Genomic DNA, 19192 nt, shown 5'->3' with positions numbered 1-19192 from the left:
CTTCTTGCTTTTGAATAAACAATGTTGCCCATGATTCAAATTTCTTGAAGTATTGAGAGCGATCCCTGTTTATTCTTGGGCAGTACTGCAGCCAGCAGAGGCTGATGGCAGCAGAACAGATGGTGAACTGAAGATGTGACGCTTTTGTTTAATTGTGGATGTGGCTTTTTTTTTTAATCAGGGAAGACCTGTGGTCAAGGGAGAAGCTGGCTGACTGGGCTCTGCAAGAAAGGACTTTACTTGTATCTCTGTTCAAGTGTTTGAAATGGATCTTTAGAAGTACGTTCCCATACACACTCGACCCTCCCACCCTCTCTCAAAACTATGCATCAAGGGGAATTTTCAGGTATCATTTGCCTTTAACTTTGTGATGAAAGCAAGGGCCTCTAAAAGTGAGATGCATTAGGGCTGTGCCCTTATGCTCAATGAGCATAAGTAAAGGGCCCTCGATGATATGAGTATGACTAGCCCCTCAGTCGTGTATAAGGTACTTCATTCTGGAGTGTTTTCTAGAGAGAGTGTCTTGCTCTCTGCCTCTCTTTAGTGGAGTGTGATATGGAATTATTTTTCCAATAGATGTCCACTGCTGAAGTGAAAAGGTCCACAGCAACATGTTGACAGTGCGGCCTATTCCCCTGCAAAGAGCTCTCGAAGGAGCTGTAAACCTGGCTGTTGTGATAACTGCTTTTTGAAAGCAGATAACAGCAAGCCGTGTTATGCAGAGGTATGATCCCCCTCATGGTGCCCATGGCTGGAGGAACAATTTGTTGCAAGTAAATAGTTGAAGAGGTATGAAATAAAGGAGAGGACAGGGAGTTATCTGAGTGAAGAACAAGCTGGGGAGGAGGAGGTGAACGGAGAAGGATGTGCCTGACACCAAACACACACAGCAGGATAACATTAGCTTCACACAGGCGGCTGGGCCTCGCAGCCTTGACCGCTGCCACTGACCAACACTGGATTACCCTGTACTGTCTGAGCATGTCCAGCTACATGCTGCCTGGGTGGTCTTTCATCACACCACTCTGTACTGTATCACATACAGCACACAGACACATTAATGAGTGTTACAGTGTTTTGCATGAGGTGTACGGGTAAAAGAAATAGATACACGCACAAAAGAAGGACTCAAAAATTTAAAAAATACACAATGTCGGCCTCACAGCGTAATGACAATGTAAGTTTCAGTAGTTCTTGTGCTGAGTAAAAGCATGCCACGTAGCCCAACTGGGACCGACTCGTTTCAGAGGCATTTACCAGCCTCTTTCATGTCCCCCACCTCCAGGCTCTTCTCCATCAACAGGACTCATTAGCTGTTGTTACACCACCCCCCCTCCACCACCACCACCAACGCCACCACCCTCCTTTTTTTTGTTCATTAAGATGTGCTAATTATTCTCCTCCATATTTTAAAGCCCTCCCGATTATCAACAGGCAATTAACATTTGATGAGAGTGATGAATGTTAGTGTGACACAAAAATTATAAAGATAAAAAGACAAGAAATATAAAAAAAAAACAGCAAAAAGGACGAGAAGGAGAGGCTAACAGAAGTTAGCAATCATATTTACTTTAATGTCTAATTTTTTATTGATCCGTGCCGTTAAATCCAGACGCGTGGCTCATGTCGACCAATTACAGTGAAAGGGACGAAATGTAATCACAGTGGAGGAAGCGAGAGGTGTTGGAGGAGCCAAGAGAAACATATTCACTGACCTGGATCTGCTGTTGGAGGAGGTTGATTTTGTGCTGCTGCTGCAGAAGCTGCTGCTGTTGTCTTGCAATCTGGTTGGAAACAGAAGTAAAGATGGGAAATTAAATGAATCCTGGTGAAAACTGCAATACATGAGAGGAGGAACTAAAATCACGTGACACTTTTGTTCTCTGTTTGTTAAACAAGTATATAAAGGAAGTGCATGCTGCAGCCACTCGCACAATGGAGATACAGGCTATCCCGGCCAGTTGTCGTGTATTAAGATTTGTTTAAAGATAGTGGTCACAATGAAAATACTGGACGGAAAGAAGCTTAAGATTAACAAGTAAGAAAACACAATTTCCTTTTACAAAATATAGTTCTTCACCCAAACTGCTGCAAAATCTGACAAATATAAATTTTTGAAATGAACATGAAAATAAACTGCTCAACTTCACACAGCCCAAAATTAGCGGCGAAAAGAGAATAAATGATTCATAGGACAGACGAGCGTGGTTATGACGGAGATAACTGGTGCAGGCGGCGTACGGGTGACAGAGGTCCCCGCTGCCCCTGAGTGACAAGCGGGCGCACCGCAATCCTTCTCATTCCAGCAGTCCCCCTTTTCTACATGCGCACTTCATTGAGCATGACAACCTAGTTTTAAGTGTCATTTAATTTTCATTTTTAAATATAATTACAAAGTGTTCACTGTAAGATATCGGCCGTCTGCAAATGTGTCAAGATTAATTTGTGCTGGCTTCCTCATGAGTGTCAACAGTTAATTACTGTGTTGTATCTTGATGGCTTGATGACATTCTAGCTCTCAGCGGGCTCCCTTGCTCTCCCTCTCTCCCCCATCTCTACCCCCCTCTCTCTCTTCCATTTTATTGACATTCTTCCATTTTAAAATGAGATCAAATAAGGAAATATCTTATCTCACTCTTCATTTGTGCTGCAATGCCCACAAAGCCGACGGAGTTGAGTGTAGTTTGCAAATGAACATCATTGATTGAAAAAGAAATCAATACTGTTAATGTATTATTAGTGTACTATGACCAAATGCATCACTCCAAGGTATATGGTCTATCTCTTCATTTCCCACATGAAGGTCTGAGAGTGTGCTGGGAAAACTCTGAGTGAACTCCTTGCTGATAATTGACTCATAGCCATTAGGGTGGCTGGTGATAATAAAAGTGTCGCCCGTGTGGATAGTTTGTGTCCTTATTTCTTCCCAGACATTAACACACTTCATGGCCTCTGCTAATTTGCTGATTTGTACAATATGGCTCATTGGCCTGATTCGCGCTGCAAATCTAATGCCAGGCTTGTTCTAATAGGAGTCGATTTATAAGATATAGAGGACTTCCATGTTTAATATAACGTTTAATTCACACATTCCCTTGCATTTGTTAGTATAAGTCATAATGACGTTTTTCCTACCAAGCAAGCATAAATGTGGGCGAAGGAGCATGACAGAAATATCCGAGGTAATATAGAATATAACATCTCTTAAATTTAATATTATTCCAAATTCCTAGCGAGGACCAAGATTTTTATTGGCACATTTCGGGCATGAAATTTAATATGAAATTGAGAGACAAGTGACAGTTTGTTACAAATGTATTTAATGGGGTTTATTATAGAGAGGAGAGGCGGAATAGAGTAAACAAGATTAAAGGAGGAAAGGGACATGTTTTTAAAAGGAAGGGGAGCAAGAGGGAAAGAGAAAAAAAGGAAAAGAGAGAGAAAATGTCACAACAAGTGGTCCTGTAAATGTGAGAAAAGAAAAACTGTGAGCAGTTACCTGCTCCTGCTGCTGACGAGCTAACTCCATTTGCTGCCTCTGTTTCTCCATTTGTGAGGCGGCGAGCTTCTTCTGTTCGTCGTGGGCAGCCAGGAGCTGCTCTCGCAGGCTGATCAGCTGGGTGATCATTGTGGAGAGCTGGTGCTCCTTTTCTGCCAGGCTCTCCGGAGTACCTGGTGAGCAGAGAGAGAGAGCAATGTCAGGGGTGTAAAAAGGATAAACACAAGGTGGAGAGGCTGAGTCAGAAACACACATACAGGTATGTGTTGTGCATACCTGAAAAGCAAAGTAGTAAGTACACAAAGGTTTCACAGTGGTAGCCACAGTGTAAGGAATCCTGCAGAAGGCCTTGGTCATTGCACAGTGTTAAATATAGAAAAAAGTGACCATGCTGTTCATATGATCATCACTTTGTGCTACAGAACTGTACTGAATGTATTATACAAAGAAAACCACACAGGCAGGGAACCAACTGCAGTGAAACTGAGGAAGTGTTAAGGTCACACGTACAGCCTGGAGTTGTCTATTTGACTGTAGCTGGAGTTCACAGCTTTCACAGGAAGAAAGGGAATGAATTGTTCCCAGCACATAGACAAAGAGCTGCAGGGAGCTGTCAAACTGAGGTGGCATCTTGTATCAGATGACCAGGGTTGGCTATAAAGGAAGTGTTTGCGAGTCTGTGTTGGACTGGCCTCAAAACTGCACAAGATGCTCATCATAAGGAGAACGAACTCTGAGACCCGACGCGGACAGAACAATGTTTACATACTCAGAATATTCACCGCACGCAGCTTAACAGTCATCATTAAAGAGAGATTTGTATCATACTGACCAACATTTTATTATCTGTGTAGTTACCGTATGCATTGACAGACCTATAGACTTACTCCTCTCTCTTCAGTCACAGATCTGCACTGTGTGTGATAGAGAGAGCGGCTCCGTTGCACTGCTCTCTCCCTCCCGCCTAATCAATGCTAAGTGATCCTACCATTGACTTACACCGCCAACATAATTGCCAGTGAGAGGCTAGACAGTAACTCACTCTCCTCCCACTGCACTCCTGTGTGACAAGCTGATCTGGGAGAACATACAAGAAAAGAGATGGGAAAACCGACAGGGAAAGAGCGAGAGGGGGACAGTAAGAGAGAGCAGGAGAAGGATAAAAGCGTACAGATCCAGATAACAGTACAGTGAAGTCTGGCCTGGGGCCAGCAGGAGCTGAATTCTTTCCTGGGTGTCTTCCTCTCGTCTCTGGCCACATCTGTCTTGAGTTTCTCCGAGAGCTCCCAGGGGCCCTCTCCACTCAAACTATTTTAATTTGACTAAACACCTGATTTATTTTATCTCTCCGATGAGGAAAGCCGTTTGTCTTAATAGGGCTTGTCAACCTCCAGAACCCATTCAGGGCAATTTACTGGCAGGCTTGTCTGAACCTCGGCTCGCCTCGCTCTGCCTCCGCTGCCTGCTGCAATGGAAGAGAGCTGCAATTCTCCATTTATCCTCCTAACGAAAAAAAAAGCACCTAAAAGCAGCTATTCATTGGGCCTGTGTGCAGTTTCCAAGGCCTGAATTGACTTCTTATTCAGCCGACTACACTTGTTGTGAATGGCTTATCTGTAAAATTGATACAATCAGCACCAATTTTATTAACCTTTGGCTGCGTCCATGAAGGAGCAACCTTTTACAGGTCACCGGCAAGATACATCAGTTGTTGTCACAATAAATCACTGCTATCAATACCGTAGCTGGAAGGAGGGAGAGACCCAAGACAGCAATGAAGGAAGACAGAACGAGGAGAGGGAAGGGGAGAAAAAGAAATGCAAAATCCAGACGAAGATGAGGGCCATCAGACCTCAGGGCTGACTCAGATGACCTTGACTTGGGAATCAAACATCTGGACTCAATGACGCCCGCTCAGCCTGCCTAATTGCACATTTCTGATGATCACTCACTAATTTAGGCGTGTCAACACTGTAAAAGCACACAACACTAAAAAAATGTACTGCAATGTACTGCGCATATATTTCTGTTGTTTGTGTGCATGAATGTACAGGGGGGACTTGGTGCAAAAGATCCACCGATGGGCCGGCCTGAGTGCGGAGAGCTCGGTCCTGCCCGGACACCAAAAGAATACTAACAGAGGGCCCATTGTTTTGATGTTGAGCTGAATTGTGGGAAGCTCAAACTGCCCTCTGTACTACAGTTTCGCCTTTCCTCCTTCCTAATTCTAAACTTAATAACTAAACCAAATTTCCTCTTTTTCTTTTTTGTCTGTTGAAATATCGACAAAGTTACTCAGAGAAGTGCTGAGGACAATCACTGGTAAACACACATTCTGAATATCCAGAAGTGAACGCAGAAGAATTCCACCTTTGAGATTGTACAGCGCAGTTGAAAAAATCAGGCGCATGTGTTTTTTGTTGAGTGGTTTAGTGTTAAAATCTCTTTCTTCCTGCTTTAAATTATGAATCACCTTTAAAATGGAGATAAAACTTTTATTGGGTGGTGCAGAAGAGGAGTGTCGTGGTCTGTGTCCGACCGGCCCGCTGACAAAAGAGGCCGTTTCCTGCATATTGCATGGCTTTTAACAGCGGTGGGGCTGGGGTCTGCCTGTTAACATGTCTCCTCACATTGCGCTTCCGATGGCAGACAGACAGCCCAGAGATGCCTTGGCGCTACATAAACCCCAGCAGTCGGCCCAGATCTAACATGTTGTGACATTCTCCTGTTAGACGACTGGAGCCCAGTAGGACAATACCAGCCTGACACAGGAAGAGGATCCCAGGAGTGAACGGTCAAGCTGTGCTGGCACTTTGCTTGTTTTTTTTTTTTCTCTTCCTCTCGGGCCACCGTGTTAACTTCAGCGATACTGGACTGACACATCAGAGGAAGAGGAGGAGGAGATGGTACGGCCGTGTTGTTCAGTTTCAGTCCATTCAGCATTCACCTTTTGAGATTCCTGCCTCTTTTAAACGTCACAAAGTAGGGCAGAAAACATCAACGGGTGACTAAATAAATGATAAGAGGAAAACAAGCAGAGCCATGGTTGCTTGGGGAGGGATGGGGGTATTTGAGCCTTGGGGTCTTTGGATAAAAGGCACTTTGTAGGGGTGCGATTTGTTCTGTCCAATACCCACATCTCCCTCTCTCTTGGCTCCCTCCTCTCTGCTCTAATCAAGCAGTCTCTAATTTGGGTTCCAAGTCCAGTACCGGGGAAAAAGAAGGAGGCTTGTTACTTTGAAGAGTCCCGAGTGAATAACACAGATAAAAGATTCAGGCACAAAAAAAAAGAAGAAAAGCGAGGGAGGGCGAGGGTGAAAAGGGGGAAAATCACAAGGCACCCTATTCTCTTCCCTTCCTTTGGTTACGACAGCTGAGCCATTATGACCAGATCTGAATTGCGTTTTTTAGCGCCAGAAGACTGGAATTTCTTTGTCTCTCTATCAGACGGCTATTGTGGAGGCTTCCATATGCTGTGAGCCCATCCTAAGTAAATTAAGACTTGTCTAAATGCTACGATTGTACCAAGCTGTATCCGCACACAAACCGCACATAGCTAGAATGCCTTGTGTGCCCCGGCTCTCTCTCTCTCCCTATCTGCTCTCTCCTGAGGTGTGTGTGAACGCAGACAGGAGTGTGTACAGATGTGTGTTGCGTGCTGCTCCAATCGATAAAAGGTACATGCCTTTGAGTAAATGCACACCTGTGTGAACTCTGCGGTCATCTGACCCTTTGTCCAGTCTTACTGTGGAAAACACAAAGAGCCAATTGAATAGCAGCTAATGGCATTTTTTTTTTTGGGGGGGGGGGGGGGTGTACTTTCTTTAGTGTTCAAAATAGAATTTTTCCTACTCACAGAGTAGTACTTTTTTTCAGAACCATAAAACAGCTTCAACAAAAGCACGAAACGCAAGTCAACCTTTGTACCAATTTCACTTTTATTATATTTGAAACATTTCTGTCCTTTGGTCAGAAAAAAATATCTAGGATCTGCACTGAGAGAAGCTGGAATAACACGAGCCAGCTTTATGATACTCCCTTTGCCTTTAACTGCTATACACTTGTTCAGCGAGGCTACGCGGCCATATGTGTTTCCAGTAATATGGTGTTAACGCGTCTCCATGCCCTACAACCAAGACAATATGAGCAACAGCTGTTTTACCTGGCTTGCTGCCTCTGCCATGATATAAAAGCTGTTAATCTTGCCAATAAAACCCCATTAACAAGCGTGAGCAATGACTCACGAGCACATGTCATCCAGCGGCAACGATGATGTTCAGTCACTTTTCAAAATGGTATGAATGTACAGGGTGGCAGACAAACTGACCATCATCTTGTTGAGATCTCAGTCATTTCAAAACCATTTAAATGTGCTTGAGACTTTTTATAACTTCGTGGAAATACTAACGACGGTCTGGAATGACAAGCTTCTTATATCTATACGTCTGTCTGCATGTGCGTGCATTTAAGTGTTGACGTGAATTTTAGACACTTTCACGGAATCAAAATGATTTAAAAGGCTCAGCAGACGATTTTCTTTTTAATGATTGGCATATGGAGAGGTTATTAATGGAAGCACACTTCATCCACATTGGTTCTGCTGTTCACACTGAACACTGATGGAGACTAATATTTTGATGATAGAGGGAGCTTCACTCTTCAGTATAATTATGCTAATGTAAAAGCCCCAGCACTTCACTGTCTATCCATGACACTGGACAAGGTACTTCATCAAAGCCAAGATAGAGGCTCGACCCGAACACATTACTCCACAAGGATGCCGGCGACCCTGAAATTAGAACTGAGGAGGAAAAAAAAAAAATAACTCGACATGGAAACTTTATTTCTCGTCTGTGTTCTTTCAATACTTAAATAAGTCATTCTCTGACTGTGTAAAACAGAGACCCTTGCACCACGAAGGATTCTGTGTGCACGCAAGGAAGCATACAGCAAAGATCATTACAGGAAAACGATCGCCAGCCCCTCTATTCATCTCCAGCAGCCTTTATGACGATCAGTCTGACCCCTGTGCCCTAAAACTACAAAAAAAACGCATACACAGTTTTCAAGGTCCCTCTCGTTCAAAAGCTCTTCAAGCCCTGCAAGCGGTAATGAAGGCAACTATCTACAAAACCTTGTAAGTGAATCAGGAGTCATTCTTTTCATAGAGCATTTATTCATCACTCTTACCTATGCGGCTGATAATTAAAGGAAGAAAGAATGTACTTGATCCCTTGGACTGTGCAAACTAGATCTTTTAAAACACTCATATCGTTGTCTCTGAAGGCATCAACAATGCCTTTGTTTTCTCTGGGTTTAATCCAGATCACTAGTCACAGACTGAAGAGGGGGCAAGGTGGCTGGGACCTACATGTATTTACAAAGTATATAAAAGTGACACTTTGTTTGCTTGAAGACATATACATATAAACAATTCACACACACACACACACACACACACACACATTTTTGTACAGCTCTCTCACCTACTTTGCCTCACTCGCATTCATAATCTCTTGTTATTACATATATAATATTATCAAGGTTGTAATTAAAAGCTGTCACATGTCACAAAGCATCTTGATTTTGGTAGCAGAAATAGCCCTATACTTGAAACTGAAGTGAACCTGAAGTCAAAATTCTTTAGACCGCTTTTTTTTGTTTTGTTTTTACCCCTTATAAATGTTGCGTAGAAAAATACACAAAATCAATAGGATGAGATATTATTTTTCACAATGTACGTAGGTGAATCAAATAGTGCACAAGTATGATTCAGTTGCGTAACTAAATTTAAAAGCTTTGGAACAGGTTATGGAAACTGAAAATGAATGAACAGTTTGAACATTGACAAAGAGAAGTCCGTTTCTGTGGACAATAATGCATGATTTCCATGTGATGCCCACATGAATATTAACTTGCTCTGAAGCTGCTGATTAAAGTCTGTTCTGTTTATGTCTGAATGATGTACTGGTATTCATTTCCATCCTTGGTACAGACACAGGTCAGCTTTTCAGGGCTATAAAGAGACAATTTGCTTCTGCTTTACTTTCACTATATAAATGAAATATGTCATATGTAAATGCTTTATGTTCTTTTCAAACGAAATCAGGCTTCATGCGACTGTTTGCACGAAATGTATAAATAAAAATGAATCTGAGCTAAAAACTCCTAAAAGTATCACGCTTCCTTCTTAGAAATCTTAAATTAATAAAAGTTATAAAAAGTCACTCATGAAACACAAAACGTGACGGGAGAATACAATTCGACATGCAGACGGAGAACTCTATCCCCCACACACACTGACACTCATACACACACAAACACACACACAAGGACAGCACTTCCCTTTTTTACCTCCATCGCCACAAGCTAAATTCCTCAATTCATTAGAGGAGAAAAACACACAGTCCAACACTCTCATACATTCATCTGGCAAATGTGGCCTGAGGAATAATGATTTACTGTGGCTCATATTTCACCTCAGTGCACAGGGCAAACTGTTGACTGAAGTGTTGTGGAGAAAATGCTAACTGAGGCATTTTTTCTTTTTCTTTTTTTTAACTGGAGCAACTGGACAGATACTGGTTTGTGCTGTTTGCGGCTGTTTTTGTATGTTTGGGTAAAATATTCCATACATAATACCGATATGCATGCAAGCCATTCAACGCAATTTATTTCCTATTCATTTTCTTGTATCGCTGAGAAACACGAGGACCGACATTGTGCCGTGTATCTCAAGTGGCATCAGAACTTCACTGTATAGGAGCCATTAAGGATACAGTTAAATTTTAAAGTGAATAATCGTGTTTTGAAGCTAACCCGTACGGCTGAACAATATGGGCTCTGTGTTCACACAGAGGTCTCCTTTCTGTCTGTGCAGGAGGAAAGCCAGCACAGGTAGGGCCAGCATCGAATCAGTCTCAGCTGCCGCCCTTCGCTGCCCTGTGTTCTCCTCCTAAAGAGCTTCCACTTATCTGCCTGCCACAGGACCGTCTGCGTGCGGCCGACCACTGTCATGTAGACACCATTCTCAAATTGATTGTGACAGTGCAAGAGCTCCCCGATTTCCCTGCCTCAGAATTCAAGCTGCCATGTCAACGCTTGTGTACAATGCTAAGCTTTTTTCTTCTTCTTTTTTTTTTTTTTATGTTTAAGAGAAATGAATACAGCTTGTGTTCCAATTTAGTAACTACACATTTTGCCTTCAGTTTGAGTAAATGCTCGAGCATTTTGCTTTTTTTTTTTTCTCCCAATGGGGGGCCGGGAAACTGGCACTCAGCAGGGAAACTTAAATAGCTCTGTTGAGTATGAGGCTCAGAGACCCTGCACAGAGCAAGCATGCAACACAGAGCGACCTTATCTGCCATAGGACACTGTGTACTACAGCTGACACAATATATGTGTGTACGTACACATATATATATATATATATACACAGCGCAATAATGCATGTTCTATATCTGTCCTAAATCACGCCATGAAAGGGGGCTTTGCATCATTTTTAAAAGAAAAATCTCTTTTGCAATTATAAATGTCAACTGTAAGTATCCACGTCTAAACTCTTTTTCTCTCTCTTGCTCTATCCCTCTCTTTGCACTCCTTCTTCCACCTTGCCTCCTATTATCTGCTACTTTCTGTGGTTTGGAGCCTTTCCAGCCAGCCTCCCTTTCTTGCTCTGTGGTTTTGTTCGGGAGATTTCATCTCCCTCTTCATCGTTCCTGCAGATTGACAGCTAAGCTCAGGTATGAAAACAAACAGTTAGCTCTGGAATCGACGGGTGAAAAGAATCCGCCACTAATGCTCCTTCACAAACTCTGCTTTTTTTTCGCCTGCCCCGATGCTAAGCCCTAACAGCGCACAAGGAAAGGCAGATGGAGATTTTGAAATCATTAACCCTTAATAACACCGTTCTACATATCTGGTTTAAGCACACTGCCTCCACTAGATTACTTACTCTAGAAAATGCCTTTACCTCGGAAGCAGCACATTATGTAGCCAAACACCCACATGTCAGCAAGCTATAATTAGAGATGTGTCATCTGTAAGAGGTAAATGGTAGGTTGGGTTAGCAGACCTTGAAAAGCAAGCGTCTGATGCTGTTGATACAATTGTTTTGCTTTGTTTGTTTACTGTACGTGCGTGTTCCCCTCAACAAGATAAAGTATTTGGGGCATGTTTGAACACAACTGCAGCAAAAGAATGTCTTTTCTTTTTTTGTTTTTTTTTTCCACAGGGAAAAAAAGCCCCGGGTCAATTTCTGTCACACCTATTGTTTTTCACTCGGAGACGAAAACTGATTTGCTCACTGGTCGGATTCCTCTACTTTGCCGCCGTGGTAACACAATCCCCTTCGTCTTTCAAGGCTTTAGAGATTTTTGGAACAATGCCCAAAGGTAGTCCACGAGGTGCTCGGCATAATTGGCTGAGGAATCTGTTAGTGATCAGCAAAGAAATACACAAGGCCGCTTTGCCAGTAGGTGCTGCGGTGTTTATCTGCATGTCAGCCTTTAGTCTCCACTTCCTTTCATTCACTTAAAAAAAAAAAAAACTACAGGAATGTTTGCCTTTTGTACTGGTTTTAACCTAACAATTAATGGGACCTCTGATTCATCATAACACTTTAGATCTTAATCATAAGGTGTTTTCTGCTTGGTACCTTTGTTTGTGTTTTAATTAGGCGGACCTTGTGCGTCTCTAACCCTGGGCTCCTTTTTAATTGCCCGTATTTACATCAGGCAGACATCAAACGCGGAGAGAGAGAGACATTTGTAAGGGGGAGCACAAAGCAGCCCTTTGAAATGTCTACAGTCATATGAAATGGCATGCTAATTAAAAATCTAAGGCTGCCACTGTGATAGGGGAAGCATTTATATTGGTAACTGTAGTGTATAGACTGTCTCCATAACTCATCAACAGACAGAGGCCATAGTGTTTATTATCAGACTCCCTACCTGTTTACAGACCACCAAGTAACCTTCCCCGTTCCCATTCATCAAACAGAAGAAATGCCTTGCCTGTAATTTAACAGACCAGCTTTCAAAAGGCTAAATCATTTTAAACATTTTACCCGGTGCACTTTGATCTACAGTGGCATACAGTACACTAGGGCAGGTACAATGAATCTAGTTTACCAAGCAGTGATTTATCCTTCAGTTCATTAAGATTATTGCCAATGAATATACTTATTAGAACATTCAACTGCCTTTTTTCTGTCCCTCTTTCTCCACAAGTGAAATTCAGTAATTAAAGTTTTATATATGTATGACACCCATACATCTTCTATATATGTGTATATATATATATATATATATATATATATATATATATATATATATATATATATATATATATATATATTTATAAAACAAGAGAAAATTAAGCAAATTAACAAAATCACCTTCATGGCAGTGCAATTAACTCTCTTTACAGAGCTGTGAAAAGTCCTTATGAAATGTTATTAAAAGCCATTTAGGTGTAACATTGAGAACACATAGAGTGTGTATTATCGAGGTGGTAGGTTTCGAAGAAAATGAAAAAAAGAAACTGAAGAAGTTGTCTGACGTGGTGGTGGTTGAGGGGAGGGAGCAGGAGCCAGTGACAGCCTGGTGTTATCAGCCAGCTGGTATTGTGCTCCGCCGGGCTGTATAAACACACCAGCTCTCAGTAACAGTCAGTGCTAAGGACTGAGCAGCAGCCCTGCCCATCCCCGGCCCACCTTCGCCCTGTCATAAACACAGAGATTTTTTTTTTTTGTGCGGGGGGGGGGGGGGGGGGGGAGTGCTTTCGCCATGCTGCACTTGATACGCCGCGCTGGGCGTTCACTGTCAGAGTCAAGACATTCCACTCAAACGCAGGCTTACTGAGGAGACGACTCAGCACCGTCTCTTCTCCTCTCCACTCTTAACGGCTTCTCCTTAGCTCGGCTCGGGCTGTGCTCTGTTTACATCAAGCCTGCTCTGGGTCCAACAATTACCAGAGTGGCATGGACGCGCCGGCATGTGCCAGAGAGGAGCAGCAAGGGGCTCAGGGCCATCTAACGGGACAACAACTGTAACCGGCTGACAGGCACATAGAGGCTCCGAATGGGTCTAAGTGGGCTGGAATTTTGAAGACAGTGCTTTGGACAGAGTCAGGCATTCCAACAAAAGATAAGCGAGGAGAGAAATGAATGAGGAGGGCAGCCAAAGGCCTTTGTTTTATTTCAGAGTACAAGGCGGTGTCTGAGATTATGCAGCCCATAGATAATGTAAGTCTGATAGGAATGAGGGACTTGTTAACACGGCTCGGTGCTCGTGCAGTAGCGTGTAGTCCTACCTTTGACTTCTGCCAGCAGTTCACTGGTGTTGAGCCTCTCCATCTTCTCTTTCCAGTCTTTAGAAAGAAGTTTCTCCATGCATGAGGAATCTAAGAAAGACACATGGAAAATAAAAAAGAAGTATAAAGCACTTTGAATGAAAAATAAGTCCTTGTAATGTTTTTTCATAATTATTGAAAATTGCTCAGAATGTGGTTCCTGTTGTTTTATAGCTTCATGGATGTTATAAATCTCTAAGTCTATTCTGTTAAATGAAAATTAAAGAAAGTCGGTGACTCGGGTATTTTATTTGATGGTATTGCGCAGCGAGCATTAAAAGAGACTCAGCCTGACAGCAGAGAGATGAGCTAAGGGTGGAGTGAGGAGGGAAGCAGGCATTGTGGGGATAGCATAAGGGCAGAGACGCACATTAACTGGGAGGCAAGGAGTGAGACTGGGTACGTCCGAGCGTTCACATGGCTGCCAATGATGAAAACAATTAACATTTGTCCAGCAGACAATGAATCAGAGGAGGAATGGCTGCAATCTGCCATGCTGTCGCTGGGGTAGCTGATAAAGAACACGCTGGGCCGACTGACCCAGGCCTCCGCCATCCCCGCACTGCTTAGGGGTCAGCCTGTTCCCATCAAACACCAGCAGCACAAGAGAGCCACCACCTTGAGCCACTGTCTCCAACGACTGCCTCCAATGTGAACCAGATCAAGACGTGCAGCTACTCCCCCCATTAAGTCTGATAAAACCAGCAGCATTGTAATTATGGGACAACAATTGTTGTACTACCCCTAATGCCTATTTGATGAATATAAAACGGCTGTGCTGATTTCAATAGAAAGTGTCCTCAGGTTTCATATAGTGCCTGAGGATGATATAATTTGCGCCGGAGCAAAATGCAAACCACAACAGACGCACTAATTACGACCACAAAGCCCCGGGGCGCCACAATGAATAGTCCAACCGCATATCTAACAGTTAATCATTCACGATCATAGCTCTGGCAACAAAAGGATGCAATTCATAAGCATGTAAATATTTCAATTGTTGCCACCAAGGAGGGTTTTCTCAGTTTGATGTTGCCATCATGTGTTTTTGATTCCTCATAATGTGAAACACAGAAACAAGAGGAGAGACTGAGATGGCCTGTCAGAGCAGTTTTTTGGACTTTTCCAGTTTCACTCTTATCGTCCATGACATCAAACAAAGAGTTGATTTATACAGTTGAGAATGTATACAAGGGTTGTTTCCTTTTACCCACCTGGAACATCTCGTGCCCTCTACTTCCACCAACCAAACACTGTTCTGACAAACACTCACTTCAGAGGAACTGGGAGTAACAGGGAGTCAGTAGTTCTTGTGGCCTTGTTTAAGGATGGCTTTCAGAGAGATCAAGCAGAGTGACCATTTTGTTTGATTGTCCACTTCCTCCAATGTGATGGGGGTCGACAGGACATCTTCCAGCTCAGGGTCATTATAACATTACTTCTGCTTTATTGACTTTCCAATTCCCAACTCACAGTTTGTCCCCTTGACCCCAAGACGGGGAGAGAGAAAAGACTGCATGTGTTGTGTGTGTTTGTGTGTGTTAACTCCCCCTGTGGTACAAAGATCACAGATCTTAAAACAGAGGTTAAGGGCAGGGGGGGGGGAGTAGCAGAGCTCAGCTCTTCTTCCCTTCTCCTCACCCCTGGGTGAGACAGCTTCCTCTCCGGGAACAACAAACTCCCCTCGAATCATAATCCTCAGACAAACAGAACAACATCAGTGTATGACATGTCCTCCCCTACAGCATGGAAGACTTATTTTTACAGAGTTGTAAAGGGGAATTAAACAAATGCAGTGAACATATGTTAATATGCACACATATGCTCCCTCTCTCACACACACAAACATATGTACATACACACACTTTCATCACAGATGCTGCTCCAGCACTTGATCATTAAGGAATGCACCAACTGTTGGAGATAATGTGGTGCCAGCTTCCATTCTACTCCAGTCCTCCCCCTCCTTTCCACCTCCCTCCCAGGAGAGCTGCCGCTCCCGTACTTCTCCATCCCCTCCGCTGGGCCAGACACGACCTGCCAAGTCCTCCAACAGGAGAGACTACAGCTGGAATGCAACGCTGTCCTCCCTGCCTTCCACCTGGGAGAGGTGAATAATGACCTGGATTACTCTATAAAATAACTCTCGAGCATCTTTCAGTGTTCGAACAGCGTCGACAAAACAAGCAACCAAAAATGGATTCAGTGAAAGCGGAGCGACTTTTTTGCGCAGGCGTGTTCGAGGAAAAGTAAATGAGTCAGATGTCTGGCTTTTTTCAAAGCACCCTTCCACCGCCTAGATTTCAGAAGAATTTAGATTAATGGGAGGAATGCTATTTCAGTTTCTGAAATGTCTGTTTTTTCTGGAGAAATTGTAGATGCCAATGGACACACTGGTTAGTTTCAACATAATAATTACTGTCAAGTTATGACATAGAGAATGTCAAAAATTGATACACGCTGAACTCACTTATTACTTCTGAAACAAGATTCACACTTCACGGATTTGCAAGTAAACGGCAACAAAATTATTTAAGACAGTTGGTGCAGAACTTCTGGAAGTTTTTGTAAAGAGAAGTTTTCTTCTCTTGTCCTTTCAAAGTAGGACATGACATACTGGGGAATTAGCTAAAACAAGAGAAGAGTCCAGTGAGTTTATTTTTATTTTCCTATGGGGGCTCTTAAATCTCTCGCACCCCCACCCCTTCCATTTCTTTCCCTCCCCCTCTCTCGAGATAAAATGCTCTGTGGCTGGGGAGCAGGCCATTCAGCTGGGATGAGAATGGAATGAAAACAATAGCCCTTATCAGGCTCTTATTTACATTTTCCCAGCGTCCCTGCAGTAGACAGCTTGGCTTGTCACCAAGCCCAGATCGCCCCACTGGACCCAGACCAACTTCCTCCAGCCCCAGCGATTCCAATAGTCCCTATGGACCCTTGCCTGGCACAGACGCCCTCCACTCTGCAGCTAGCACAGATAGCAACATACAAGACAAAACTACTGGAGTGTGTGTCCAAGACGTGTTCCCATTGAGAGAGGAATGGTTTCTGGACTACTAAGCCCGTCTGGGTCTCATTGTCTCTTCTCTGGGGCTGCTGCTGTATAGCTGGAAAAATGCCGTGAAGCCTTTTTCCCCGAGATTTGTTTTTTGAGAGTATCCAAGCGGCACTCAGAAGAAAGTGAACAGTTGTCACCGATTTAATTCTGCCAAATTCAACATGTCTATCTCCTATCAGCGCTGTCATCGCTGGTGTACAGCTTCCTCGTGCAGGTATTCTGTGATCCGATTGATGTGGGTGAACAGGCGCAGGGATTGAGACACCTAAAGCTGAGATGAGTTGGCTAGATTAGGCTTCCTTTTTTTTCTGTATTAAAAACAAAGCTAATGATCCTCATAAATCTCAACAAAGGAATGTTTCGAGCTTGATGTGTGACATAAACAAAGCTTTCAGCACCTGGCAGTCAGCGCTGCCAGAATATCATGTTCAGTATAAACCACAGGAGCGAAGCAAAGAGGCAGGTTACCACCAGCTTTCTGTCCTGACACCGACGGTCTCAAGGGAAAATTACTTTCCCCGCTTATATTTCATACCTTCTGATGTTTTAATGCAGCATTAATAAACTGAATTTATTTTTTTATTGTTCGCACTAAGTGAGACAAAACACTTTTATTAAATTGAGTGCTAGTTAGGCTATAAATGCCTGTGGTTGAGAGGCGAAGGTAGGGGAAAGTCATTTGCTAATTTATGTTTTTATTGCCGCTCTAAACAGAGTAGTTCATTCAAATGATCATTGCAAACTGTAGAAAAAGCTCAAATCGCTGAGTGGAAACACCAAATAGACAAATAAACACAGCTCCAAACAAATCAAGGCTTGTCACTTCGGAATTGGATTGGACAGTAATAAAGCCGATCTTAAAAATTCATGACACACTAATTTTCAAATTGCTCCTCTGGATTGCGGCAGAGATATGAAGTTCAGTGTGTATATCAAAGTTAGCAAATACACCGGGGCCAAAAAAATAAATAAATAAGGACTGTCTTCACTTTTACATATCAATGTTTTGAATCTCTAAGAGGTGTAATCCACTAAATGTGTTGATGCTACGAAACGCGCTGTCGTGTTTTCAGGAGACATGCCCCTGAGCACAAAAAAATGGTTTGTTACAACATGCAGCAATTGGTATTTTATTACCCTGTGTTGTCAGCAATGAAATCGTTTCAACTGTCTGCTACCACATTCTGAGCTCCTCCGTGCGCACTATTCTCCCGGGAGAAAGATGATCCTCGTGTTTGAGTGTTTGTTGTGTTGAAAAGCAGTTGGCAGGGAAAAGAGGGCTATCTAGCAGAGTCAAATTAGCCATAAGTCATGGATAACAGACTAAGAGACCTCCCCTTTAGCATTGGCCTTGTATATCAGTTGTCCCAGCCTCAAGGGGAAACGTGTAATTACCAAATCAATGATCAACTGACACTGACCATATAAATAATTTCCTCCCAAGAATGCAGAGGGCCGTACTGCGAGGGGAACAGAGAGAAACGACAGTGAGGAGGAGCCGGGGGAAAACTGGAAATAGGGTTTAGAGTCTCTATACAAGCTTCGGTTTGAATTGAGCACGTTTTTTGGGTTTTTTTTTTTTTCCATATTATCATAATCCATTTATAGTAGACCCAAAACCTCTACAGGATACTAAGTTGGCATTAAGAAGATGCACGAACTGCAATAACAAAACTGAAGAATGCACCATTTATAAACATGACAAGATTATATAAGAATTATTATAAGAATGACTCTCAAAGCAGCGACATAAAATTACATTTTTTACACACATTGCTGAAGTACTGCTCATAATAAAAATCACTGTTAAAAACAGATGTTAAGACTATAAAATCAGTTTCTGATAAAAAATAATGCAACTACAAAAAGTATAGACCGTATAATTGTATGAATCCTGGCCTACCACTGACCTTCATTTGTCTCCATAGACTGCAACTTAAAAGTATCTCCGGCTACATGAAATAAAGGGAGGTTTGGAATGCACAGAGAGCTCTAGAAACCAAAGACATTTGACCAATAGCACGCCCTGCTTATGTATTATATACGATGAACATGTTGATGAGGAATAAACAAGTAACTTTTTCCCCTTGCGAAATATAGTCATGTAATAATATATGTTGATGACTGTAGCCTGGTGATGCTTTGCTAAAAGCTCTAATGAAGTAAAGCAGTGGGATGAGGAGCATCCACCGTCGGCTAAAAATGACACAAATCATCTTTATTTTGCAATCAATTTTTAGAGCCGTAAATTATGCATTTAATAACTCCCCTATACGATATCA

At 42.7% G+C, this 19192-nt stretch overlaps 1 protein-coding gene across 11 annotated transcripts in view; it reads right to left on the bottom strand.

Annotated features, from left to right (window-relative positions):
- sox6 (SRY-box transcription factor 6) overlaps positions 1-19192 on the bottom strand; it is a 141316-nt gene that overhangs the window by 55689 nt on the left and 66435 nt on the right. For all 11 annotated transcript variants that reach the window (XM_030414933.1, XM_030414935.1, XM_030414932.1 and 8 more), the window contains 3 exons: positions 13814-13903; positions 3500-3672; positions 1716-1784 (listed from right to left, as the gene is read on the bottom strand). In XM_030414933.1, coding sequence (XP_030270793.1) covers positions 1716-1784; positions 3500-3672; positions 13814-13903 — 332 coding nt within the window. The remainder of the gene's footprint in view (positions 1-1715; positions 1785-3499; positions 3673-13813; positions 13904-19192) is intronic.

The sequence above is a fragment of the Sparus aurata genome, chromosome 4 (genome assembly GCF_900880675.1).
Source record: "Sparus aurata chromosome 4, fSpaAur1.1, whole genome shotgun sequence".
In the NCBI taxonomy this organism is placed as follows: Eukaryota; Metazoa; Chordata; class Actinopteri; order Spariformes; family Sparidae; genus Sparus; species Sparus aurata.
This window is presented reverse-complemented; position numbering and strand designations above follow the sequence as displayed.